Source organism: Elgaria multicarinata, chromosome 9, assembly GCF_023053635.1.
Source record: "Elgaria multicarinata webbii isolate HBS135686 ecotype San Diego chromosome 9, rElgMul1.1.pri, whole genome shotgun sequence".
NCBI lineage: Eukaryota > Metazoa > Chordata > Lepidosauria > Squamata > Anguidae > Elgaria > Elgaria multicarinata.
The window spans coordinates 43,217,600-43,244,901 of NC_086179.1; the positions used below are offsets into that span (position 1 = coordinate 43,217,600).

Here is a 27,302-nt window from a genome sequence, read left to right on the forward strand (position 1 = left end):
ACTGCTTAATCTCCAAGATTCCCATATTTGCCTTTGATTGTGCTATTATTATTATTTAGCTACGTACTGCATTTTCAAAAGGGTAAAAATGAACCATATTAAGTCTTCCTTGCTTTTGTGTTTCTTTCTCTCCCCCCTCCCCTCCCCTCCCCTCCCTCCCTAGATCTAAGGAGAGATTTACATTTACATTGTAGAGATGGCATCAACACGTTTATCATCTCTTTATCCTCCATGTTTGGGATCAGAGTGTAATAATGGTAACAAAAAATTAAAAATCTATCTTATAACTTTAGTAATTGTAAGATTGAATGTTGGGGGTCCTGACAAATTCTAGAAAATCCATAGCAGAAATTTGTTATCGAAGGGGGTGGTTAAAAGAAAAATCAATGGAAGCCAATTTGGGTAGTTTTACCTAGTAGTTGGAAAGGATGTGTCCGCAGAGAATAAAGTTCCAGCTTCAGGTTTATCTAAAATTATCTCCAGATTTGTTAATATAGAAGCTGTCTAGTTTCTCTTTACTTCTGTTTGACACATACCAAGGAATCTGTGTCTTGCCTAAGAATGGAGATAATTTTGAATAATAGCTGGGTTTTATATTTAAAAATGGGGAAGAAGCAGTGGCTCAGAGGTAAAGCATCTGCTTTGCATGCAGAAGGTCCCAGGTTCTATCTCCACCTAAGGCAGGGGAAAAACTCCTGCCTGAAACCCTGCAGAGCCCCTGCCAATCAATGTCAACAATACTGGAGCTCAATGACTCAGTATAAGGCAGCTTCCTTTCTATGATCAATAATTGTTTGTTTCTTCAGCAACACTTGGTACATATGTGATAGAGCTTAATTTCATGTCTGCAGCCTCTTCCCACTTATCATTTTAAGACAAAAACCAAATGCAGACTCCATGGCTTGAAGATTAGCTACAACTACCCACCCTCTTTTGCTTTGTTTCCCATTCTTGCCTAAAGAAGATTTTTGGAGAACTCAAAAGCTTGCACAGTATTTTATGATCTATGAGTTGGTCTAATAAAGGCCATTACAGAGGTATGAATTTGGGGTTTTGCAGTGTTTCTTTTGGAATAAATCATATAGGTTCCTCCTGGGATTTTAGTACCCAAACAGTTCCCTAATTTGTCTCTATGGTTTGGCCAGACCTGATAGAAGGCAAGATGGTAAAACCAGTTCGAGACTGTACCTGATGACTTTCTGTTGTGTTTCCATTGTAAAATATTCCTTCTACACTTCCAGTTTGGAGAAACACCTCCAAAGATACTAGGTAGTGACTTCTCAATAGACATGAAGGTCTCAAAAACCATTCATTTCAGTTTTCAAAATTATGTAATGCTGCTTACAAATGTTTAGTGTCATACAACTTGCGGACGAAGATTGCAGCTGTCCATATATGTGGAAAGCCCCACAGTGGATGAAGATTTGTGCCCCTTCGGTTAGACAATGCAGGTGCAGGGTCACAGCCACGGTGGGGCTTTCCCCACAATGCTCTGCTTTGAAAAAGTCAGGGATTTACCCCAACTTTTCCAAAGGGAGCGATGTCAACACAGCACTTCCGCTGTGTAATGTCACACCGGGGCCAATCCAGGGACAGAGCCTGATGAAAGGTGACTAGCAATTGGTCGCCTTCCACCAGGAAGAGGGCAGGGGCAGCTCCAGGACCCGGATGGCCACCCAGAACCCCTGTGCTCCCACCTTGGCGTTGGGATCACCCAGTGCCACCTCGGGAGAAGGAAAGCACAGGGTTGAGGAGAGGTGGTGCTGATCTGGTGCTGTGAAGACAGCCCCAGAGAACAGAGAGCTGTTTCTATGTAAATGACTCTGATTAGTAGAACCAAGCATTGGGAAAAGTGTGTTCATGTATTTCAAACCTTGCACAAGAGAGTGTGGCTGGGAGGCTTTCTCAAGCCACATTTTTTTGTACTCTGTACTGGGTCTGGGATTCAAGTATTGATAGCCAAGAATTTACCCCTCAAAGTGGCAGCAGAAGTCGAGGGAAAGATGTCTTGGAGGTTTATTAAGGATTTGGGGTTCTTGGGAGCATGCATATCAATGTTGTGTTGCCTTTGAGTGGTAGGTTGCTCAGGATTTATAACTGGCTTTGCAAACCTTACTCCGCGCAAAGGACCTTATGTTTGCTGTGTTATGCTTTATTGTGTGCGTTTATTTTATTGCTATCTCTTAGCCTTCAGCACATAGTGCTCTCAGGGGGGATGATATATAGCTATATCATTTTATGCTAACGGAATGGGAGAAACTCACTAAAGTGAGCCATCGAATTCAAATCCTCCTCAACCCTGCTGGATGACTTGGCTGATGGCAAATCTCAACGTGACATTTTAAATGGTTTGTTGGATTTATTTATTTGATTTCTATCCTGTCCAAGGAGCCCACTGCAGCTAACAACTCATATGGAACAGTAGAACATATAAACACCATTAAGATCATAACTCTAAAATTCTAAAAGCAGTAAAACACTTCCCTATATCTCAAATGTATAAATAAATAAACAAGTCCTTAGAGCTTGTGCTTGAATGACAACTGTGGTGTGGACAGCTGAATCACTACTGGAAGGGAGTTCCATAGCCAGGGTGCCACCACCGAAAAGGTTCTTCCTTTTAGTCATCTAATAGTGCTTTTGTTTATGTTGAATGCTGATGTTCTTAAATGGTATTAGAAAATAATGTTTTTTCTTTTGTATTTTATGTGAAAAGATGACAAACCAACAAGCCCTTTCAGAAGCATGGATGCCGAAATCTATCTTTATAGAGATATAGAATGTACAGAGAAAGAAAAGGTATGTATTTCTAAGGTTCAAGTATTATTGACAATGGCCTAAATGAAGCTCCACTTGCACAAGTGATTGAACAAGTGCTAGCAGACCACTTTGTAAACCTAACACCTGCAAGTGGCTGTGCAAATGGAACTTTCATTAGATTCTCCCCTTACGCAAAGTTCAGAATTTAGTTTCTATTAGTGCAGTGTCACTTGTTATAACTATTGGATACAACCTAGAAATACATGCTGATATAATTTTGCTCATAGTTTATTTATGATATTAAAACTTCACAATATTAGACTGGAAAGGAAAACCATTTCACCTAATAAAAGCAACTAGAACAGGGAGATTTCTGTGGACTCCTCCTGCTCCACACCACTAATTCATATTCTGACAATGATTATGAAGCAATAAGTTATTATAAAAGCTCCTCAAATATTTAAATATATTCACTGGCTGCATCTGTAGAGTACACCATACCCTGTTAGAAAATGTCTAGTGAATATCTTCAGTATTAGACAATATTGTGTAAAATAAATTGTAACATGGTCAAAAATATGGACAGTGAATCTCTTCCTTCTTATTGTCAGTTCTGTATTATGAAGCTGGCTGGTTTAACTAAACAGATTTTGATTTAAATCATGGTCTCCATTTCATATGCAATGCTCAGCCAGGATTCTGTGAAACTGAAAGTAAATGCTAGCAAAGCCCTTCTCCTGCCATGTGGGAGGCAGGGAGGGCAGGTGTCCTAGTTTACAGAGGACAGCCCTCTGTTTTGGAGAGCTGGCAGGGGAAGTCCTCCATTGGAAGGTGTCCTCTGTTGGAAGAAGTGCCCAACCCAAGTCTAATTAAAGTCAAAGGATCCTAAGAAAGGGGAGCAGGGGGCTTGCCTTGAAGATGACCATCAACAGTTAGCACTTGGATAGCAGTCTGAGCAGGCACACAGGTCACCTTGCCCCCATCTATACAACAACGGGATTGCTCCTCATTGAATATAAACCCGAATTTTCATTGATTCTCCACAAAATGTGCACATGCGATGCTATAGAGTATAGACAAGTGAAGCTATAAATTTCATCTGCGGAGCTCAGGGGGAAGGAACATGGCAGCAGAGGAGGATGCGAGGGGGGGAAGCAGCGCGTTGCAAAGGGCAACCCTCCAAAAAGAAAAGGTTTCGCAAAAGCAGTAGAAGCACAGGGCATGGGTGGAGAGGCGGTCTGCTCAAGAGGGAGCAGCCTCTGCTCAGGAGTCTTACTCAAGACAGAGAGAGAGAAAATGGAGGCTATCCCTAGCAGCGGCAGAAAGAAGACTGTGAGTCCTCCTCAGGCTGTGGAGTCTGCGGTGATTCATCATTAGATGTACATGTATAGTTTATATATATATAGTTTTAGTCACAACCACAAGTACAAACTGTCAATAGCATTTAAACACACTGAGCTTTTCTCCAATGAGCGAGAGGGGAACTGAACACGTCTCATCCTTCTGGCTGCCCGTTCCCTCCTCTTTGTTTTAATATTATAAGCTCTATCTGTGGAGCTCCACAGAATCATATAATTACAAATGAAAATGGCGCGAAGGAACAAGGGAGCCAGAGAAGGACGTGATAGTTGGGAAGGCGGGAAATCGGCCACTTTGTCCTGCCCTCAAAGCTAAGCCCACATGTCAAAATGCGATTTAACTCCCCCAATGACACACAACTATAATGCGGTGCAAACTCAAAGGTTGATTCAAAATCTGCACATTTTTCGGTTAAAAACCCAGCGCTGCGGCGAATGGGCGGCTGTGTCATGTGTCCTGAAACGCGAATCTGCGCATTTAGGTTGGGGTAAAGAACCCGTATAGACATCCCCCTAGTCTTTCTTCTCTTCTATGGTGAGATGTATTGTATTTCTATTTGGGTTATAGCTATTATTTTAAAATTTGCACCTATATATTTACATATGTAAATATTATACAAAGTGGCATCCCCTTTTGTTGATGCGTGTCCTCATCTTTTGCCAATGTATAGGTGGCTACCCTAGTGGGATGAGGAGCATTTTGTGTGAGCTTTGCTCAGGCTCCTTCCTGCTCATGTACATAGTGCTAAACCATAGTTTATGTGCAACCTGAGTCATTAAACTGAACATAAGCCCTATCCTTGTGAGAGATATGCAATTGGTTCTCCTAAAGTCTTTTTCAAAGCTTCAAAACAGCTGCTGAGCTAGGGGGCAAATTGAATCAGGACTGTGACACTGAGGTTGTGGGGAGAGAGATTTGACCTTTCTTCTGCCCTGTTTCCCTGATATCCCTCCCTACAAAACTGCTCTCAGTGGACAGTTAGCAGCTTTGGGGGGGGGGAGGGGGATTTCAGTTAAGGAAATGGTGGTTATGAAAAATATTTTTTTTAAAAGAAAAAAGATGCCAGTAAATCTGATCTGATTATAGATCAGCTGGGTCTCCAGTTTACTTAAGTACTCCAGTTTACTTAAGTTGAAGTCTAAATGAGAGAAGGGAAGAAAGGAAAATATTTTCCTTACAAGCTAGATAATAAACATGAAATTCAATTTCAGGGTAGAATATCTCAGCACACTCTGAAAGTGCATGAAAAGAGCACCATTTCCTCAAGAGCCAGGTCTCGAAAGGCTTTTAGAAAGCTGGAAGAAGCCATTGAAAGAGATACACAAGGAGAAATAGAAAAAGATATTACTGCTCAGAATTGGGCTCTTGCTTTTGCAAAATGTGAGTAAAATGAATTTCAAAAATATACACCTGAGTACCTTTGTGCTTACCAAGAATTGCTCTTGATTTTAGTGATTCTTAAGCATTCATATGCAGATTTTATTGTCGAGTTATCCATATAATTCTTTGAATGCACATAGTTTATTTAAATTCTCACACTGCAGAATTTTGAGGTGGGAGGGAAATCTAACAAATCTAATTTTCTTAAAGGTTGTCAAAGTGATAAGCAGTCTATCACAGATTATATTAGTGAACAAAAGGAGCTGTTTCTACTGGAGGTAAGAGTTTTATTTCTTGTAGTTGACATTTTTAGAAAACAAAAATAGGGATGAAATAATTAAGAAATACATTGCATATCTAAACTATGTACAGCAATGTGATTATGAATTATTTTATTTATTTTATTTGTACCCTGCCTTTCTACCAAAAATGGCACTCAGATTTCCCCTCTTATTAAAACTTTTGTATTTTATCTATATTTTAGCAAGACATGACAATGAATCTTAGATTCTCTTTAAACACATTTTTCTGTTTTAATGTTTTGGAGATCTTTCTCTACTTATTTCAACACAAATTTGGGTTTTTTAAGATTGTTCATGAACTGTAGCTCCTTCAATTGCAAACGTTCCAAAAAATCTTATTTGTGCCAGACTTATTCACCATCTCTTGCTCCATGGAATACAATAGATTTAATTTCTTAAAATGAATCAAGAAGTGGTAAAAAAATATGGGAGGGTCACAAGTAGAACGCAACTTCTGGACCTTTTTCAAACATCCATAAATGAAACAAACTGTGATAGCACCATAAAAACCTCATCTGGAAGCACCCAAAAATAAATTCAAAATAGCAAGCCAGCGTAACAACCAACTATCATTAAAATCTCAGAGAGAAGAATTTTCCTAACTTGCACCAGATGGGGGAGCTAAACCAAGGAGTATTAATGAGCACAAACGGAAGTTGTTATCCCAGCAAAGGTCTAGAGGAGGCATAGGCCATTTCTACACCTGCCTTTTCCCCCGGGATCATCCCTGTGCATCCAAATGACACACAGGGGATCCCAGGAGCAGGCAGGGATGATCCCTACATTTTCCTGGGATAATCCTTAGGTGTAGAAAGGGCCATAGACCCTTATATACTCATTGCTAGGTCCTTCTCTTCCAGGATCTCAGCTGGATTTTCTCCCTCCTCCTGGGTAGACCATTCCTCCCAAGTAGACCCCTGCAAAAGAGCCTTCTGGCAGGCAAATGGGTGCTCCTATGGTAACTCTGGGCTTCCTGCTGAGCCTGTTGCTGGATTCAGTTTTGAGGGCCAAGTGATGAAGGAGAGAATCGGTGATCAAGGCAGAGCTCAGGATGGGTTCAGAGGGGTTACTGGGGGCCCAGGCGAGGCATTCCTGAAATGGGGCTCTTCAGGTGGTCTTTGGGCTACTGCAGATTATTCCCAGCTTTAAGTTAGAGAGGGGTTCTCTGCAGAGTCCCAAGCCTCTTGTTTGGAAGAGGTTTCTACAGAGCATATTTCAGATGATATCCTGACGAGAATCAACCCCATATTAAAAACATTTAAAAGTTGAGCAGAACAAAGGCAAGTGACCAATCCTCACATCACCTTACTTAACGTTGGCTCATTGGAATGATGTTTACTTGCACAAGATGCTGCATATGAAGAGCATTTTTTGCATAACTTTTTGTAACTGTTCCCCCCCTCTTTTCCCCCTAGTATGCAGTTAAAATAAAACAACGCACTATGTCAAAGCTGGAAAAAATGGCAGCAAAGGAAGAAAGGAGAGCCAAAATTGCTGAAACAAAACTAGAAGAAGATACAATTGCGTTTGAGGAGTTTCTCAAAGAAAATGATAGAAGTTCTGTAGATGCCCTTAAAATGTTAGACACTTTGTTACAATTCCCATTATTAATAATGGGGTAGATTGTCTGACTACAGTGCTGGTTCATGGAGGATTCCTGCCAAAATTGATGCACTCTCATAGGGAGCCACTGCAGGGAATGGGAAGACCATATGCGGTTCTTATATCCCCAGTCTGTCTCTGTGCCATACACATTAGTCATTCTCCAGAGCTTTAGTAAATTGTGTCACATAGAGGTAGAGCACCATAATGATGCTGATCCTGGTTTCTGATTGAACCCAGACTTGGAGAAGTAGCCTGAATAAGGAACTGAACTTTACACTCATCTGTCTCCACTAATGAGCTCTAAGCAGTCCTGAATCATACAGCCCAGCCACCAGGAGCCTGTGCCATACGAGATGCCCTAGATGTCTCGTTACTCAAAATATGCACTCCTGCCAATAGGAGACTGTGCCTATGCATCATGGCTAGCCCATTTCTGTGCAAGTCATTCTCCAAGCATGACATACTTGAATAAACAATAAGGAACAGGGGGCTTAGCATTCCAAAATAAGTACCAGACCACCTTGAAACATTAACTGTTTCACATCAGATCCCTAGGATCATGTTTGACCAAACATGTGTGTGTCCCCAATTAGTTCTCAAATGGGATTCTTCCAAGCCAGAAACTGTCAACACATTTAAGAATAAGGAATTATAGTATCAGACATTGTTAAACATTAAAACGTGTATTTGAATAGGTGATTTTTCAATATCCATCTGAATGCAGGAAGAGCCCAGTGGATCTCATGGGGGAGGGTGTTCCAAAGCTTTAGTCCTCTACCAAAAAAGCCGACAAATTAACCTGCCTGTTGCATCTCTAATCAGTCATAAAAGCACAGAGATCAAAAGGCTCAGCTTTGGGCAGAATGTTTTTGGCCAGCTTTATGTCTGCATCCCTTTTATTTTATTTTTGAGGTTGTTCATCCCATTCTCTAGTGCAGCAGGACAGGGGAGTTTAATTGTTAAGACAATGGTTGTGACCAATGGTTGTGGTGGTATGCTTCCCTGTTGGTATCTCCTAGCAGTAGTGCTGTGCAAGTAGTGACTGTCATGGCTGGATTAGTTTGCCAATTTGGATTTTTTTAATTAATTGGTTTGTTTGTAATTAGTTTATTGAACGTTAAGTTATTGGACCGAAATGGGTTTTTATAATGATCACATATTTCTGCTACTTGGAGAACAACAGCAAATCTGTGCACCTGTTTTCTGGGATGAGAGTAGGAGAAAAGATATCTGTACATTAAAATCTGACTATATACGTATACATTTTGTAACACCTGTTTTATTTTTAGAGCAACTCAGGAAGCAAAATCTAAAATGGAAGTGACATTAGAAGTGAGATCAGCAATGAATGAGGTGTTCTCTCTTAAAAGGTGAGGTCTTTTATTTCACTCCTGTTGCAATATGTAGTCTGGATCATTGCTTTATATATGGGAGAGGCATTTCTTGATTGGATTCTCCATGCAGCAGCATCTTATTCTTCTGTGAAGAAGCAAGATGGTGCTCAGTACAAAATCTGTATAATGGGGGGGGGATCTTGTAGCTGATATTTTCATGAACCAAATGGATTAGATCTAAAAAAATGTGAGTGGAATTAAAATAGCTGCAAGTGTTGTTCTGTAAACTCTTGTGTAAGTGCTAGAAGAAGAGTTTGCTCATAGTAGTAACAGGTAAGTTCTATAGTGTAAGTTCTATAGAAGAATATTTATGGTTTCACTTTTCTTGTACAATGTTCTAGTGTAAGATGTAAAATCCCTTCTCTGCATGGAAGGTACCTCCTGAACGTAGATGGAGCCCAAGCCAATGTTTTTAAAATAAGATAAAACAAATAATGCATAATATCAATATTGCTACCACCTTTGATAATCAATAGAAGTTGCAGATAAGACAGCATGGGAAAACTGAATCTTTAGGGCCATAGGGGGGGCAGAAATGAAAACTCAAGAAAACATTCATATCAAGCACAACCCTGTTACCATTCCTTTTATAACATATGCTTAATTCTTTTCTAAAATTTGTGAGTGCTCAAATGCAACAGTTTGGGGTGGAGGTGGGGAAATGCTTGATGAATTAACAGAACTTCTCCCACTTCCCCCAAATCTTGACTGAGAGGAGATAATAAAGTACATTAAAATGGATGTACTTTACATCCATTAGTCATGGATGCTTTCTGGCATGACTATAGCTCAAATGTGAATATGAAAAACCATTAACAGGAATCTGTAATCGCATAACACAGAGAATAAATCTTCTTCTGTGCTTAGCTGCTTTCTTATCAATCAACATTTTTCAATGTCTGCAGTGAAATTGCAAACACTGAAGATCTTCTGCTACTGTATTTATCCTATGAAGCATTTCTGCTGAGTATTTCTCCTGAAGAGTGGCAAGAACAACAGCAGGGAAAGAGGAAGAAATGGAAAAAAGAGAAGAAAAGAGGCCTATCGAAATCTTTTATTTCTATTCCTGGCCACGATAAAAACAAGTTACTGTCAACCTCTCTCATGTTACACCATAGAATAAGTAAGAATGCCATTTTCACTACAGTCCACTGGGAAATTAAATTACATGACAGTCATATGTGGTTGAGGTAGCTCCAGTGTCCCATTTTTACTTTTCACCCAGAATTCTCATTGGAAATGATGGCTAAGGACCAAACTAGACATGACAGTGGCAGCCACACTTGTGGTTCCCAAGTCTGCCCTACTGATATATAAAATAGAGGTGGAGTGGGGGCTTCTAGTTGTTGTTGTTTTAAGTATGTAGTAAATTCATATGCCGCTTAATAAAGGAATTTCCAAAGCAGTGTACAATACAAAGGTGCAATCAGAAATACAATGAAATACAACAGAAAAATGGTAAAATATGCATGTCCACATATACATATCCCCAAAAGTAAAGAGTAGCATATTGGTTCAACAGAAATTAATATGGAAATGCTTGGGTGTTTTTAGCACGTGCCTAAAGCTGACAATCATTGGCACATGCTTAATTCCAAGGACAGAGTATTCTAGAGGGCAGGGGGCAATTGCACTAAAGACCAGATGAATCCAGGAACATGTGGAACCACCAGAAGGGCCTCCCCCAACAATCAAAATGAGTGAGCAGGAGTGTAAGTGATGAGACGGTCTCTCAAGTAACCTGCCCCAATTTATTTAGGGTCTTGTCTGCCTGTATGAATACCTTAATATCAAAAGAGGTGTGCGGATGTGGAAAGCTGAAACTTTCCCCATCTTACACCCTCAGTCATTGTCCAACCTTTTTTTTCCCTCCTCCCAGTCTTGCTGATACTGAAAGTGAGAACGCCTGAGAAAAAAGTGTCTGGGATGAGATTCTGTAGGGAGGTAAGGTGGAAAAGGATTCCCTTCCCTTCCCCTATGACTCCATTTTATATTAAAACTACTGGGCGGTTTCCAATACTGCCTGCCTGCTAGTGGGACCTCCTGCTTGTGCAAGGAAAACCTAACAGTTCCTGAAGCAATTGGAGCTTCTTTACATGAGTGATTTATTGCATGCTCATGATTGTGGGTTTTTGATATGACACCATCAACCTCCAGGACGTATCCCATGCCTTCCCCTAGTAAGCTTGCTTTTAAAAAGATTGGAGATAGTGCACTATTTAAAATTATCGCGGGATATCACAAGATATCCCCAGTGTGTAAAGTTGGCATTGCACTATAATACAGCCATTAGATGGTTGTTTCATTGAACTCTATGGAGCATTGCTGAGAGGGGAAATTTTGAATTACAAATCACATGGTCGCTGTTGGACACTGTCTAAAGGAGCCTAGAGTACACAGAAAGACCCCAGAAGAAGAAAGTCTGGTAAAGGTTAAGTTGTTTTCCTTAATATAGAGATGGTCTCAGAAACACTCATTTCCAAAAGGGTGCAGATTAGCTGAGCTCGGAGAAGGAAGCTCTGCTGTGCTGACCAGCCCTGTTCCAGAAACACACGTTTCTGTTCATTTCTGGGCATACTTCAAAAAACACAACCTCCCCTTTGTGCAAGCAATGGGTCCTGCTTGCACAACAGAACCAGTGGAGGCAGAGCAGCCCCATTGGATACTACCCTCTGCCTCCTGCTTTATATGCGGGGGGAAATGGAGATGTGAATAAACAAATGGAGCTTTCACCATCATCATGTCTAGTTTGATCCTGAATCAAATTGTTACAACTGAACCAGCCAATCTGTTCATTATCCTGAATGGGTTGTAAGGTTCTTTAGCAGAGGTGGCCAACGGGTTTTTGCCCCATTCACTTGAGACATGTGGAGCTATCTGCTCTGTCAGCACCTGCAGCAATGTTACATGTTGTCCCAGCTCTCTGTTGCTTGTAGACTGGTCTGTGTGGGGTTGGTGTATAAACAGTTGATAGCTTCTAAGTTTTGTGGGGGGGTTTTATAACCGTGTGATTCCATGTTGTTTGAACTGTGTCTTTAGCCAAATGGGCACATTTTAAAGAAAAATCCCATGGCAAGAAAACTGGGAAATCAGCCTCAATCATTTTTTCTGACCATGAGGAAAAGAAGAAAAGCCCACAGAACCAAGGTAAGGAGGAAGGAGCCAATTGGAGGGAGGGGAACCTGGTGTGGAGATGGTGCTTACCTGTACCAAAAGTTCTTGCTGGCAGGAACTTGCAGTGGCTCAAACAAAGCTGATTTCTAGGAATCCCTGTACAGCTGATGTCCCCCTACACCCCATGCACAGACAGGCAGGAGGTGTGAGTTTAAGCTCCACCATGGGCAAGGGGAGGAACAATCCTTCCACATGCCATGCAAGCAGCAGCCTAGGCCAACCTTCCCCAACCTGGTGCCCTCCAGATGTTTTGGACTACATCTCCCAGCATGCCAGATCATTGGCCATTCTGGCTGGGGCTGGTGGGAGTTTTAGTCTAAAACATCACGAGGGCACCAGGGATGGGAAGGCTTGGTGGAAAGGTGTTCCCAAGACAACATTGCATACTAGAGAGAGCAGCTTCCCATTCAGCCAGTCACAGGAGCAGACAGGAGACAGAGACATCATGGGGCATTTGCTATCCCCCATGAACTATGCAGGAACAGCAACATACTATGAGCCTTACATCTGCCACTCCCCTTCTTTTCAGCGGGAGTTTGGGAAAAGCACACCACTCTTATTTATATTTATTTATTTATTAAACTTATATACTGCTCCCATAGCCAGGGCTCTCTGGGCGGTTTACACTCTTGTCACCAGGGAAACAATTAACCGCATCTCTAATGTTGACTTGAGCTTCTGCATAGGGAGTTGAAGACAAATGTCAGTTGCAAACATTATAGAATGTGGGATCAGGGGCTATCTTTATCCATGCATAACTCAGGAAATGATTCATAAGAAATAATGGGGAAAGAGAATTTAATGTGGATAAATATGAGAGAGAGAGAGAGAGAGAGAGAGAGAGAGAGAGAGAGAGAGAGAGAGAGAGAGAGGCAATTAGGTATTGCTGTCCACCTGGGTTTTTTCATTGGTCATGGTAACAGTAACATTTGCTTGCTACTTTTAGGCAAGGTTTTTTGGGTCGTAGTTGCACAATGATTGCTTGCAATAGATACAATCCTATTGTCTTTCATTATGACAGTACTTCTGTTGTGATTCTATATGAATATAAAGTATTATGAAAATAGCATAGTTCCATGTGACATAGTTGCTGAATAAAGAAAACTATATGTTATCAATTTTCAAAGGAGGTGACTATAGATTTTTTAGAAAACCATCAAAACTAGGACTGAGCCATAGATCATCCTTGGATGGGAGAAAAAAATCATCAATAAGGTACAGTACAAAACCTCTGCTTTTGGAAATTCACTCTTGTTTCAGGTTGCAAAGGTGGTGTGGAGGGCTTCTGTTTGAGAAACACCTGCCCAAAGCCCCCTTGGGCATGCAGAAGTAGTTGTACAGTTCTGTGGATGCTGGGCTTAATTTCAGGCTGTGGCATCTGACGACATGGTGTGGAGAATGTGGACAGGGAGACATTTTTCTCTTTCTCTCTTAATGCTAGAACCCTGGGTCATCCCATAAGCTGATTGGTGGGAGATGCAAAACAGACAAATACTTCTTCAGACAGTGCATAAACTATGGAATTCACTACCACAAGATTTAGTGATAGCCACCAGTTTGGATGGCATTAAAAGAGGGCTGGATAAATCTCTGGAGGAGAAGACTATCAATGGCTACTAGTCCCAATGGCTATGTGCTACGTCCAATGTCAGAGGCATTAAGACTATATACAACAGTTGCTGTGGAACTTGGGCAGGAGGGTGCTATTGTACCTGTGTCCTGCTTGTGGATTCCTGACCAACAGCTGGTTGGCCACTATATGAGCTGAGTGCTTGGTCTGATCCAGCATGGCTCTTATGTTATCAAGAAATATAAACTGCATTAAATTCTTCCATTCCCTGCCCAGTCAGGTTTATTGCTGTAGCCCCTTCCATCCAAAGTCATGGGCATCATAAAGAATGTGATTCCTATCTTAGGGCACTTCTACATGAGGTTTTTATCCTGCACCCTTGCCAGGGATTCTCTTCTGAATTCTTAGTGGGATTAAGATTGGCTCCTTAATACATGCCTGTTTTGGGAGGTGGGGTCCCCCTCTGCCCTTCTTTGTTTCATTATACAACCAAGATGGCACTGTGGTATAGTGGAGACACACTATTTATATAGAGAAAATACCAGGCTTTCCTCCTTATGAAAAAAACACCCTGTGATAATGGTTACAAAGAGCAAGAGATGCCCTGGAGAATGACATCATTGTCTAAAGGACCCGCAAACTACCATGAGTGAGCAATCATGAGTGAACAATAAAAGCCTTGTGTAGAAGTGCCTTTAGTGAGAACCATCTTTTCCCTGTTCTTGGCATTAAGCATTAGGTTGGCAAGCTTGAGAGTATAAACACAAAACTAAATTAAAATTTCTTTTTATAGAATGTGTGAAAGAAGTCTCTCTCTGCCTTCAGAGGAAGACTTTTCCTTGGAAGATATACAGAGTGATGAGGTAATAAAGTGTATGCCTGGGGCCAGAGGGTATCATCAAATTCCTCTGTGTTTGAAATACACTGTTTGGAGTACCAGAGGTGTTTGGCTTTGACAGCCTTGGGAACAACAAGCCTTGCTTTGGAGGGCCATAGCATATCTTACTGTATATTATTACAGGATACTTTGATTGTTTTGAGTTGGGCCAGTTATGTCTTTGGGGGAGGGAGAAGGGCAGGGTGCTGCCATTTCAGGTGTAATGGGCAGATGGAGGTGGAACAGGCCAGTGGAAGGGAAGGGAAAGGAGGCAAATTATGGCTGTTCCTTCTTCTGGTTCACCATCCAACCTTCAGATTCTTGACTGCACCAGAGGAGACACAATGGGTCATAAAGTGCTGCTGCTCAGTGCCAAGAGAGAAACTGGCAAACGCTTCTTCATCCAGGATGAAAAAGCCGATGTGGCATGTACAACTGAAACCTTGTTGTGCGAGGGGTGGGGAGTTAATGTGACCCAGTTGTGCCTACCATGTTTTCAAGTGCACCACAGACAAGATTTCCAAGATTTGGGTGCTTGCACCTAGTAGTGGGACACTGAGACAGGTTGGGATTCTGTTATACTGCTCATCCTCATACCCAGCAGTCTCCCTGCCTCAATTGATAGAGATGGTGTTGATATTTCTCAAACTGATTGTGTTGAGTGACTTCAACATTCATGCTGACATCCCTTCATTGGGAGCAACTCAGGATTTCATGGTTTCCATGGTGACCATGGGTCTGTTTCAATTATTATCATTATTATCATCCTGCCTTACAAAAGGCAGCATGACAAGGCGGCATGACAAAAATTTTAACATAGATATTTTAAACCTATAAATAGAAATATACAAAAGTTAAAAATATATTAAATATGTTCCAATATTAAAACATGGGCGCATGTGGCAAGGCATACTCCTGATCTTGCTTTTGCTGATCAGGATGAAAGTGATCTCTGGTTAGAAGAATTTGAGAGAAGTCCATGGACAGATTATGACCTTATCGCATTTAGATTTGCTGGGACTCTGAATCTCTGCAGTGGTGGGCTCGAGTCAACAGTTAAGATAGTCCATCCCCAGAAACTAATGTATCCAGGAGGATTCCTGAATGCTCTGGAAGATTCTCCTGCCTTTAGAACTGGTGATCTTCTTGTTGAAGCCCTGGTTGACCTGTGGACTAGAAAAGTGACCAGGACACTTGCATAATTGCTCCTATGCACCTTCTATTGTGCAGAGCTAAGGTTCCTTGGTTTTCTGTAGAGCTTAAAGCAATGGAGTGCTTAGGTAAATGGGTCGAGTGTTGGTGGAGGAAAATGTTGGACAAATCCAGCAGTGATGGCAGCAAGGTAATCATTCTTTTCTACCAACATTGCATCAGTACAGTGCCATCCAACAAAGTTATTCCAAGTTGTAAAGGGGCTATAACACTCTGGGATTCAGTATAGTGAGGGGGAATTTTCAATAAACTGCTGTAACGAGTTTACAAAACACTTTGTTGAGAGAATTGCTCACATCCATTCTGACTTGCTCCACACTGGGAGTAGGCTCTGTGCTGGCAACTGAAGCAATTCCTCATCCAGTTTTGATGGATGTATTTCTTCATGTTCAACTTGTGATTGTAGACAAGTTGCTTGGAGGAATGAGGCCAACAACTTGTTTATTGATCCCTTTTCCATCATTGTTAGTAAAAGCTACTAAAGGGGGACTGGCCAGCTGAATAGTTCAGGTGCCCCATTTCCTTTAAAGGAAGCTGTATTAAGGCTGAGACAGCCTTCGTTGTGTTGGTGGATGACCCCAGAGGGAGCGGGGGAGATGGGGAAAAGGAGTGTGTCTGTTCTGCTGGACCCCTCAGCAGCATTCAGTGATAATGCTTATAGTGTCCTTCTGGGGAGTTTGGCCAGTATGGTACTTGAGAGCACACTGTTGCAGTGATTCTGATCCTGCCTAGCTGGCTGCTTCCAGGTGCTGGAGGACTAGTGCTTGGCCTCATGGCCTCTGGAATCCATCAGAACTCTATTTTATCCTCTACATCTACAGGAAGTCACTTGTCTATTCCACAGGTCAACCAGGGAGAGATCATCTGGAGTTTGGGGATGGGTCTCACCACTATGCTGATTATTCCCACTCTTTGTCAACTGATGCCAAGGAGGCTGTTTGGACACTGTGATGGATTGGATGTTAATTAACAGGCTGAGGCTCAATCCAGACAAGATAGAGGCATTATTGGTCAATAGGAAAGCCAATCTAGGTGTAGAGGGACAGCCTGTTCTGGATGAGATGGCACTCCCTTTGAAGGATCAGGGGGTGCTTCTGAACCCCGGCATTCCTTGTGAATGGTCAGGTAGTTGTTGTGGCCAACAGCATCTTTCCTCAGCTTCAACTGGTGTACCAGCTCCACCCCTTCTTGGAGAAAGCAGATCTGATTACAGATATCCATGCCTTAATCGCCTTCCTTTAAATTATTGCAATATGCTCTACATGCAGCTGCCCTTGAACACTGTTCGGAAACTACAGCTAGTATGAAATGCAGCACACACTCTGTTGGCCACATTACACTGGTCTTCTGTCAACATCACTGGCTGCCAATTTGTTTCTGGGCACAATTCAAAGTATTAGTGTTTACCTAGTTTAGCCAGGATATCTGAAAGACCACCTCCTCCCATATGAATCTGCTTATAGTTTAAGATCTTCTTTGGATGCTCTTCTGTCCCATCAACAAGAGAGGCTAGGTTGGATGGAACATGGGATAGGGCCTTCTTTGTGGCAGGACCCTGTGTATCAAACTCTTGCCCAAAGGTTAATCTGACTCGTCTTTGTTTAGTTTCAGGCAGGCTATTAAAACTTTTTTGTTCCAGAGGGCTTTTTAGTAGTTTAAATGTATTGATTCCACACTTTGTTTTTAATTTAAGATTCTTTCCTGCTCTTAATTCTGCTGTGGCGATTGTTTATGTTTAAAGTTGTTTATAAAGTTTTCAAATGGTTTAAAAACAAAAACCATGCTTTACAGTGTTTCCAGAAAATACATGGTGTACATGTAGCAAATATGTCTTCTGCATAACATGTGATCTGGTCAATCACATTTAATAGCAAGGCAAGCACAATCCATCTTACCTGACACAACAGTTTTCTCCCAACCACCAAGCATGATTTTCAGTTTTATCAAAAATGCTGACAGTAGCTGCATCGATAGGGTTGATCTTCCAGGAAATTATATGGAACCGTTTCTTTTGCATTAGGATCCAGAGATATATTTCAAAGACCCAGGAGAATTACTTCAGATCCTCAGCCATCTTGAGGAACAGAATCTTTCGCTGTTTCAAAACATTCAAGAAATCAGTGGAACATTAGAAGACAGACAGCAGATAGAAAATGCCGTTAAACAGCAAATGTAAGTTTTTTAACAGATAGTTTAAGCTGCCTTGCATAGCCCTCACAAGATGGCTTACTAGATTATAAAACACAAGTTTTATTAAAACAAAAACCCTCCTCAAAACAGCAGCAGCTAAAAAACACACACAAAAAATAAGTATCAAATGCTGACTGAAATAAATGTGTCTTCAGAGTTTTTAAAAAACAGAGATGAGGCCATGCATATTTCCTTGGGGAGGTGTGGGCCTCTCCTGAGAAAAGGTATGGACCTCTACTGAGAAAACCTTATCCCTACTCACCAGCTGAATGGGTCTTCCTTACTGGCAAACAAGACAGCAGGGCCTCTGAGTCCGATCTTAATGCTTACGCAGGCTCATTGCTTGGGCCTCAAATCAGTTACACATTGATGGGGACATAAAATTGTTTAGATACCAAATTTTAGCTGTTGTATCAGTAATCACTCTCACATCTCAACAAACATCAAACCACTTCATCACTAAAGCAGTCACCTGTTCTCAGTAATCACTGTTCTATGTCCCACCCACATCACACACCCCACTATGAAACACAATGCACAACTCAGCAGCCCACTGTGGGTTAAGTAATTTATTTAACCTATGATGAGGGTGCTATGCGTGGCAACCATTTTGTATATCTAACTTAGGCTGACCATATGAAAAGGAGGACAGGGCTCCTGTATCTTTAACAGTTGTATTGAAAATGGAATTTCTGCAGGTGTCATTTGTATATATGGAGAACCTGGTGAAATTTCCTCTTCATCACAACATTTAAAGCTGCAGGTGCCCTGTCCTCTTTTAAAATGGTCACTCTAGTATAGCTCCTGCAGCTTTAACTGTGATGATGAAGAGGGAATTTCACCAAGTTCTCCATATGTACAAATGACAACTGCAGAAATTCCCTTTACTATGCAACTGTTAAAGATACAGGAGCCCTGTCCTCCTTTTCATATGGTCACCCTAATCTAACTTCTACTTCATGCGAACCCAGCAAGGGTGGGTTATGCGAGAGTTAAATAACCCCCACCATGGTTTGCATATTCCAAATGGTGGCTGGCACACATCTCAGAGCCCCGCAGGTGGTCTGCAAACGAGCCCTGTATGTGTGGGTGGGTGGGGTGGGCAGAGAGTGAGAAATGTTTCCTTTTTTCATAGTACTAGAAAAGGCACCATTAAAGCTGAATGCTAGTGTGGGTTGGGGAAAACCTAACACTTCTTCTTTTGCTATTGTCTACTACATAGTTAGCCTCTTTCAATGAATTATTTCCAATAAATAAATATTTGTTTTCTGGCTTTTAGGGGAGGCCTAAGCTGCCAACACACATAGTTTTATACTAATTTGACTGTCATCGCTTCTCTGCACGGAATCATGCGAACTGTTGTTGTGGGGATTCTCTCTTAAAGGGTTGGTTCAGAGATTATTGCAGGTGGCTAATTCTTGCAGATAACTGTTCATCTAAGTAGTTTATTTGCTTCAGCAGTATACCAGTGGAAGATTTGACTCTAATCTTCCATGATTAGAATATGTATTATATTTTTAAAAGGGAAAATACACTGGAGGCATCCTTGTGAGTGTAAAACTTTCTCATTCTGTTTGTGCCACTGTTACTATATTTCTTGGTTATACACTCAGTTACACAAAGGAATCCAAGTACTACTTCTTCTTCTTCATCATCATCTTAATTTCTTACCTGCCTCTCCCTTTGAATTGAGGTGGGGAACAACATTAGTACAACAAATCAACACATCTTAAAAATTCTTGGTTTCACATTCATTTGGGTAGGCCTGCCGGAAAAGGCTAGCCCTGAAAAGCTGTTTTAAATTCAGAGAGAGGTTAAGTTTACAAATCTCCTCTGGCAGGCCATTCCACAGTCTGGGGGCGACAGAAGAAAAGGTCCTCTTGGTAACAGTTTTGAGCCTAGTTTTGGTGGACTGAAGTAAGTTCTTCCCAGAGGACCTGAGTGTGCAGGGTGGATTGTATGGGAGAAGGTGATCCCACAGGTAATCTGGACCCAAACCATGTAGGGCTTTAAAGGTAATGACCAACACTTTGTACTTTGCCCGGAAACTAATTGTCAGCCAATGGAGTGATTTTAACATTTTACTTACCTTTCTCTTATTTGCTGATTAATCCATTTTATGCACTATTCTACTAACGCATACTGTTTCACATGCATTTAACAGTATCTTCTAAAACAAAGAAATCCTCAATTAAAAAAAGAAGCAAACATTCTTTTCCTAGTCAATAAGAATTGATCTATCCTGAGTCTTCTTCCTTGATGTTTCTCTGCTGGTACAAGTAGAGCATCTGTGTATGAATTTGCAACAGCTTTCCCCAACCTAGTACCTTTCAGATGTGTTGGACTAACCCATCATCTCCAGCAAGTATGGGTGAGGCTGATTCACAGGGTTTAGCCATCTTGTAGTAACATCTGCACAAGCTTTGAGAGACCTCAACTACAATTCCCAGGATTCCGTGAAGAGAGAGAATTCCTATTAAACCAATTTGTCTGTAGATGCAAAACAAGATGCTGCTTATTTTGCCTAGAATATCAGAATATAAGAGCTTTAAGAGTTGTCTGGAATATATTGACTGTGGGTTATACCACAGAAAAACTAATCTACAAACTTAATTTTGAATACTAGGTATAACTTTTACAGCTTTTCTTTTCACAGGGAACAAAAAATACAGAGTGTACTAGATGAAAAAGAAGCTCTTATCGCTGCTTGCCTCAAAGAAGAGGAGAAAAGTGCAGAAGTGGCATTAAAAGCCAAAGTGTTTTCTTCAGGAGAGTATAATCCAGCATCAGCAGTAAGTTTGTATCTTTGTAATACCATAACTCTTGCAGTTTAAAAAACCAATTGCACTCAGTACTAATGGATAATGGCTTAGGCAGAGGCACCAACTGGGTAATATCATTATTTATTTATTTATTTATTTATTACATTTCTATACCGCCCAATAGCCGGAGCTCTCTGGGCGGTTCACAAAAATTAAAACATTCAAAGTATAAAACAACAGTATAAAACCATAGTATAAAATACAATATAAAAGCTCAACCAGATAAAAACAGCAGCAATGCAAAATTACAAATTTAAAACACCAAGTTAAAATTTATTTATAGACTGTTAAAATGCTGGGAGAATAAAAAGGTCTTCACCTGGCGTCTAAAAGCATATAATGTAGGTGCCAAGCGAACCTCCTTAAGGAGCTCATTCCACAGCCGGGGTGCCACAGCAGAGAAGGCCCTCCTCCTGGTAGCCACCTGCCTCACTTCCTTTGGCAGGGGCTCACGGAGAAGGACCCCTGAGGATGACCTTAGGGTCCGGGCAGGTACATATGGGAGGAGGCGTTCCTTCAGATAACCTGGCCCCAAGCCGTTTAGGGCTTTAAATGTTAATACCAGCACTTTGAATCGGGCCCGGACCTGGACTGGCAGCCAAAGAAGCTGGAAAAAGACTGGCGTAATATGGTCTCGTTGGCCAGTCCCTGTTAGTAACCGTGCTGCCCTGTTTTGTACCAGTTGAAGTTTCCGGACCGTTTTCAAAGGCAGCCCCACGTATAACGCATTGCAGTAATCCAAGCGAGAGGTTATCAGAGCATGGATAACTGTAGCTAGGCTATCTCTGTCCAGATAAGGGCGCAGCTGGTATATCAGCCTAAGCTGGTAAAAGGTGCTCTTTGCCACTGAGTTCACCTGTGCCTCAAGTGACAGTTCTGGATCCAAGAGCACCCCCAAACTACAGACTCGATCCTTTAGGGGGAGTGCAACCCCGTCCAGGACAGGGCAAACATCACCTCGCCGGACAGATGAACCACCCGCTAACAGTACCTCCCAGTATGCTGCATTTGTATGGCATAAGGATTGACTCAAGGCCAGCATGAGAAATGGCATGAGGGAGTCTATCTTAGCATTATAACTGGTGGCAGAGAAATGGTGGTGTAGTACCCAACTTGACACAGCATCCTAAAAGTTTATGCGAGACAGCTGGGTCTGCTTTAGCCATATGGGCCTACCTGTATACTATGATAATCATCTGAGGCCCTCTTCCGAGGGACGTTCAGAGGATGGCAACAAGGGAAAGCTTTCACATTTGTGGAAAGCTCTCCCCACTGGGGTCTGCCAGCTGCTACCATTGTCATCTATCTGGCTCAAGGTCAAGACTTTACTCCCAGGCATATAATAAGGTTCTGGGATATTTATTGATTGTGTAAACTTGTTTGTTTGTATGAGAATGGTTTCATATTGTATTACTAGATTGTATTGTCATGATTTTAATCTTTGTAAACTGCCCATTTGGTGGTATAAAAATGTAATAAATGAAATGAACTCTACCAATCAGAGACTATAGTAGATATAGATGATACCTTTGTCTGTTACACTGGAATATTCATAATGTTCTCCTGTTGTTATTATTATTATTATCATTTATTTATTTATATAGCACCATCAATGTACATGGTGCTGTACAGAGTAAAACAGTAAATAGCAAGACCCTGCCGCATAGGCTTACATTCTAATAAAACCATAATAAAACAATAAGGAGGGCAAGAGAAAGCAAACAGGCACAGGGTAGGGTAAACAGGCACTGGGTAGGCACTGGGTAGGGTAAAACTAACAGTATAAAGTCAGAACAAAATCAAGTTTTAAAAGCTTTAGGAAAAAGAAAAGTTTTTAGCTGAGCTTTAAAAGCTGCGATTGAACTTGTGGATCTCAGATGTTCTGGAAGAGCGCTCCAGGCGTAAGGGGCAGCAGAAGAAAATGGACGAAGCCGAGCAAGGGAAGTAGAGACCCTTGGGCAGGCGAGAAACATGGCATCAGAGGAGCGAAGAGCACGAGCGGGGCAATAGAGCACGAGCGGGGCAATCCTGCAAGTACTATTGCAGCGGCTGAGGACTATGGTGCCATTAAGAATGAGTTGTAAATACTATTAAAATATGAGGACCTACGAGACAGGAAATTCTTGATTATCAAAGCAAATAGCAGACCAAAGAGATTTTTAAATAGTTTTGCTTTGTTTTTCAGCCTGTAAATGCCACAAACTTGGGAATATGTCTGTTACAGTTCTGTATTGAATTATCCCCCCGCCCCCTCAACACACATAAACACACACAATCAATTAGCTGGAAATCATAAATCCCCCCGGCAAGCGAACTCTTACTACTATACATATTTCAAACCACGTAAAATGTGATGACACTTATGCAAAAACACATAATAAATGTACCTTACCTTACAGAATTTAGTGTTATTTAGTTGTATTAAGTGGCATCATCAGCTCTAAAGAACACAAGAGAGTAGTAACATTCAATAGGCACAGGACAAGAAGTCTTCAATCTAATAAAGATACACTCATAAATATATTAAATGATCAAACCTGTTTGGAGGCTCTTGAAATGAAAATATAGTTCAAAGTAGTAAAGAATCTTCTGCAATAATTAGGTCTTTCTGTCTGTTCTTTGTATTCTTAGTGCTCACTTGTTCTGTCAGGGAACATTCTGAGAAGCTGTACAATTACAGTACCTCTCTGAACTAACCCTTTTAATTTATACAGCAGGTGGACAGTAAGACCACTGAGAATGTCTGCAGGAATTGCATCATTATGATACTATAAAAAGATTTATTTCTTCAAACCTTTCCTGATGAAGAGGAGCCTCCAAGAGCTCAAAACGCATAGGGTTATATTTAATAATTTGTTTTCCATCTTTATTAGATTTATTTTGGACCTTCATCTGTATGGCTTATTCAGCCAACTTTGTATATGGATTCTAGCAACACTTCCTGGAATTAAACAATGAATGGTCCTTTTAAATTTGGGAAATGGTTATATCTAAGTTGTTTTAAGAGTTCATTGCACTTTAATACCAGAGTATAGGCTTTTATGTGTTTTTGCTAGTATAATGTAAGCACATTTACTGTACCTGACTGACGTTCTTCTTTCAATCATAAGGATAAAATGCTAAATACACTTAATAAAAAAATAGCCGAAATATACAAAGTTTGCTGTGGAGCAGATGAAGCATCCAGCATGACCTCATTTTACATGCTGAAAAAAATAGAAATCCGAGTTTCTGAACTATGTGAGATGATGGAAGCACTTCCAAAAGGATACCGTGATGCTGTTGAAACGATTGAAAAACTCAGGGCAAAAGAAAGGCGACGAAGGTAACCCTAATGCTAGACAACTGTTCTCATTATTGAATGGTATTTAAATCTGAGTTCCGACACCATATTCTGGGCCATATTGGGATTTGCAGACAATAGGCAGGGCACCATTTTCATGAACAGCGAAAGGTCTTATTGTTTGAGTATTATGACTAAATATTTTATAGACTGATATAAGCTATTCTGATGCTACAGAATGTACATCTTTAAAAATTGCTCTAAATTGTACAGGTGTACCACTCTCTTAGGAGTAGAAGTAGGCATGACACCATTCACACAATTAGCAATTGCACAATATTTGAGTAAATAGCAGGCATGGGTGAGGGTAGAGTAATCCAAATTGCCCCCCTAGGTCTGCCATTTCCATTGGGAGAAAACAAATAGCAGGCCTGATACAAACAGCAGGCAAAGGGGCCCTGATTCAGACTGAGACTGTAGCTGAGGGGAAAGGAGCAAAGACCCCCTCTTAAAAAAAACCAATTCCCACATTTGCTAACTGCATGAATGGTGTTGCGTCTAGTTTGGCTCTTAGAGACATTCCTTGGACAAGTGTCTAGTATCCTCTATCACCCACCCACCCATTTTATGCAGAGTTGAAGGCAATACAGTAGAAGGAATAAATGTCAAAGGAAAGAATCCTGCTGACAGCATACTAGTAAAGTCTTCTAATTTTCCAAAATCTTTATTTCTCTAATCCTCGAAGAGTTCGTGAAGACAAATTGAAAGAACTGAAAAGAATCCAGGAAGAGCGGCTGAAGCTTGCTCTTGAGAGAGCAATTGCAGCACCAAAGAAAAGGGTTAGTGGTCGTGCTTTAAAAATTGTGTTCAATTGTCTTAACGGTATACCGTTATAATAGTGCATGCAGTTTTTGTATTTATAAATCCTGTGGTTGGCAATGGAATGCAAACCTGTACAGCTGTTTACATAATCACAGCCTATGCTACACATTGCTATTCACTGCTAAAATCACTTGCTAGAAACTAACATTAATCACAATAGTATAAGTTCTTGGCTTTTGGACATCAAGTACTATTAAGAACACAGAGATCATTTCCTCACTCACCCCACAATACAGTTCAGCACAGGTCCAAAATTATTTTGAGTCCGGTTTATCCAGTATTCATTCAAATGCACTTATAGAAGCTGGTCACCCTTTAGAAGCAGGAATGGCAGAGAGTGGGGTCACCATTTCCACCCTACGCAATGATCCTGGAACATGACTCATTGCACAGAAGCTGCTTCTATGAATTTCTCTCTCTGCAATGTTACACAGTGGGACAAATGGGGTGGCCCCACATTTTATTTGTATGGAATCAAACTCTCCCCAGAGCATGCTAAACCAAACTTGAATCATCGTTTAAAAGTTTCTTGAACCCAAGCCAAAAGAAAGTCAGGTTACCAGTTCAGAATATGCACCTTTCCTGGGGCTACTGAGGGAAGGAAAAAGAGGAGAAGCCCAGGCCAGGGAGCTCGTGCCATCAGCTCCTGAAGAGAACTTCAGTCACCTTGAGAGAACTGTAGTCTGGTGTTCGTTTGTTGCGGTTGTAATGTTTGTTTCAGTATTTTGGCAGAAAGGAAGTATAGAAACGCAAGAAATAAATTAAATAAATATATAATCAACAAAAAAAGACAATGAACTGTCACAAATCATGAGCACGTAAACCCAATCTCTAGAAGTTGTTTTTTCAAAAAATGTTGGTTATTGCCAAGGGTATGTTCAGGGCCAGCGTCAAGAGGAGGCCTAGTTGGGCACCTGCAAGAGCTCACACACCAGCAGGAGCCCAGAGAAGAGTCACCTGGATTTGCTCCTTCTCTTTGCAACCTGTTTGTTCATCCCTCTCTTCCTCAGACAACGGTGGTGGTGGTGGTGTGAGGAGGAAGAGATGTCACTGCCTATTTGTTCCTGAAACTTCACAGAGTGTCTTGGATTGGAGGATGTATCATAACACACTACAGTGTCAATGATGCTTAACCTTTCCCACACGAGTCCTATAAACTTTTACTGACCGGAAGCAGAATCAAACTAGAGAATTTAATAGTTGGCTTCATGCCCTTTATTTGTTTCACTGGATTGGATTCACTTAGTCATACTTAGAGTAGACCCATTCAAATTTTAGTCATAACTAACTTGGCCATTGATTTCAACGAGTCTACTCCAAGTTCTCAAATTCTGGATCCAAGCCATTCATTATCTGCAAGTGGCGCTTTCAACCACCTTGCAATTAACGGCAGAATGCTTTCTCTACCACAGGGGTATCCAACGTTAGTGCTGCTGTGCCTGCAAGGATAGGCTGAGGCATAGGCCAAGCTATTTTCCTCCTCTGCAAGTGAATGGAGTGATTCTTCCATTCACTTGGGGTGGGGAGAGATCTCCCTACTAAAAAAAAAGGCTGGACAGAGGCAAAGTCCAACCACACACCAAGGACCCTTGGGGCATCAGGGTGACCTTTTCCCCCTGCAACCGATTTTCAGCAAGGGGGCTTTTCTCCTACCTTTTTGTACATTCAAACCAATGTACAGATCCATCCATTAACTTAGACAGGAGAGAAGTCCTCCCTGCCAAAGAAATGACTATGGGGGAGGTGAAGCCCACATCCCACTTAGGATCCATTGGGTAATAAGGTTTTTGGCGGGGTGGGGTTCCAATTTTCAGCTGTGTTTTTTCTCTCTCGCCTCATACATATGAATACAGAAACTGTTCCATTCACCTGGAAGATGGGGAGAGAGAAGAGGGAAACACAAGAGAAGCTAGAGCGAGTAGCACACACACAGGGTGAACTATCAGATGTGCACACACACAGCTAAAGGAAGGGCAATTGTTTTTGTGATTCCCCACCTCAGACCGCATTCTATTTGTTCACAGGCCCAAAAAGTTTGGACACCCCTGCTCTACCACAAGCCATTTCTGCAGAACAAAACCCTGCCTTACACACAAACAAAAGGAAGGTGTCTTAACACCTTGGAAATCACAATGGAAATCACTTCCGAGCAGACATGCTTAGGGACACACTGTATGTTATTAGAAAATATATGGATATTTGAATCTATATATTATAGCATTATGGAATAGAACTGAAATAACGTTTATGTTTACAAAAATAAACACTGATGCTAATTCAACAAGGTTTGCTTATATTTTCTGCCTTTGTTTTAGGAGGGAAGAAAATTGGTGTATCGCTCACAGCCTCCAGAGACTAGACGGAGAGAGGAAAATGTCATAGATTTAACTACAAGAAGTGAAGATGATTACTATTTTACTTGAAATTGTTTTGTAACATGAAACATCTTTGGAATAGTTCTAGGGCTTCTAGCTTAGTTCAGCAGAATTACA

General features: G+C 41.2%; 2 protein-coding genes across 2 annotated transcripts in view; one reads left to right on the plus strand and one right to left on the minus strand.

The window, feature by feature from the left end:
• The window catches only part of ELK3 (ETS transcription factor ELK3), a 409,974-nt gene that overhangs the window by 136,752 nt on the left and 245,920 nt on the right, over positions 1-27,302 (minus strand). The window lies entirely within an intron of this gene.
• CCDC38 (coiled-coil domain containing 38) lies at positions 189-27,233 on the plus strand. Its single transcript, XM_063133771.1, has 15 exons — positions 189-257; positions 2,717-2,799; positions 5,331-5,499; positions 5,710-5,777; positions 7,217-7,380; positions 8,696-8,776; positions 9,706-9,923; positions 11,840-11,947; positions 13,102-13,197; positions 14,343-14,407; positions 17,654-17,805; positions 20,480-20,615; positions 23,756-23,970; positions 24,674-24,767; positions 27,126-27,233. The coding sequence occupies exons 1-15, from the start codon at positions 197-199 to the stop codon at positions 27,231-27,233; spliced, it is 1,818 nt and encodes a 605-aa protein (XP_062989841.1). The 5' UTR covers positions 189-196.

Excerpts from the sequence above, each read along its gene's own strand:
- CCDC38 (XM_063133771.1), top strand. The coding sequence starts at position 197 with ATGGCATCAACACGTTTATCATCTCTTTATCCTCCATGTTTGGGATCA. Across the intron at positions 2,800-5,330 it reads AATGTACAGAGAAAGAAAAG|GGTAGAATATCTCAGCACAC; the intron begins GTATGTATTTCT and ends ATTCAATTTCAG. Across the intron at positions 13,198-14,342 it reads ATCATCAATAAGGTACAGTA|GTGAAAGAAGTCTCTCTCTG; the intron begins CAAAACCTCTGC and ends TTTATAGAATGT.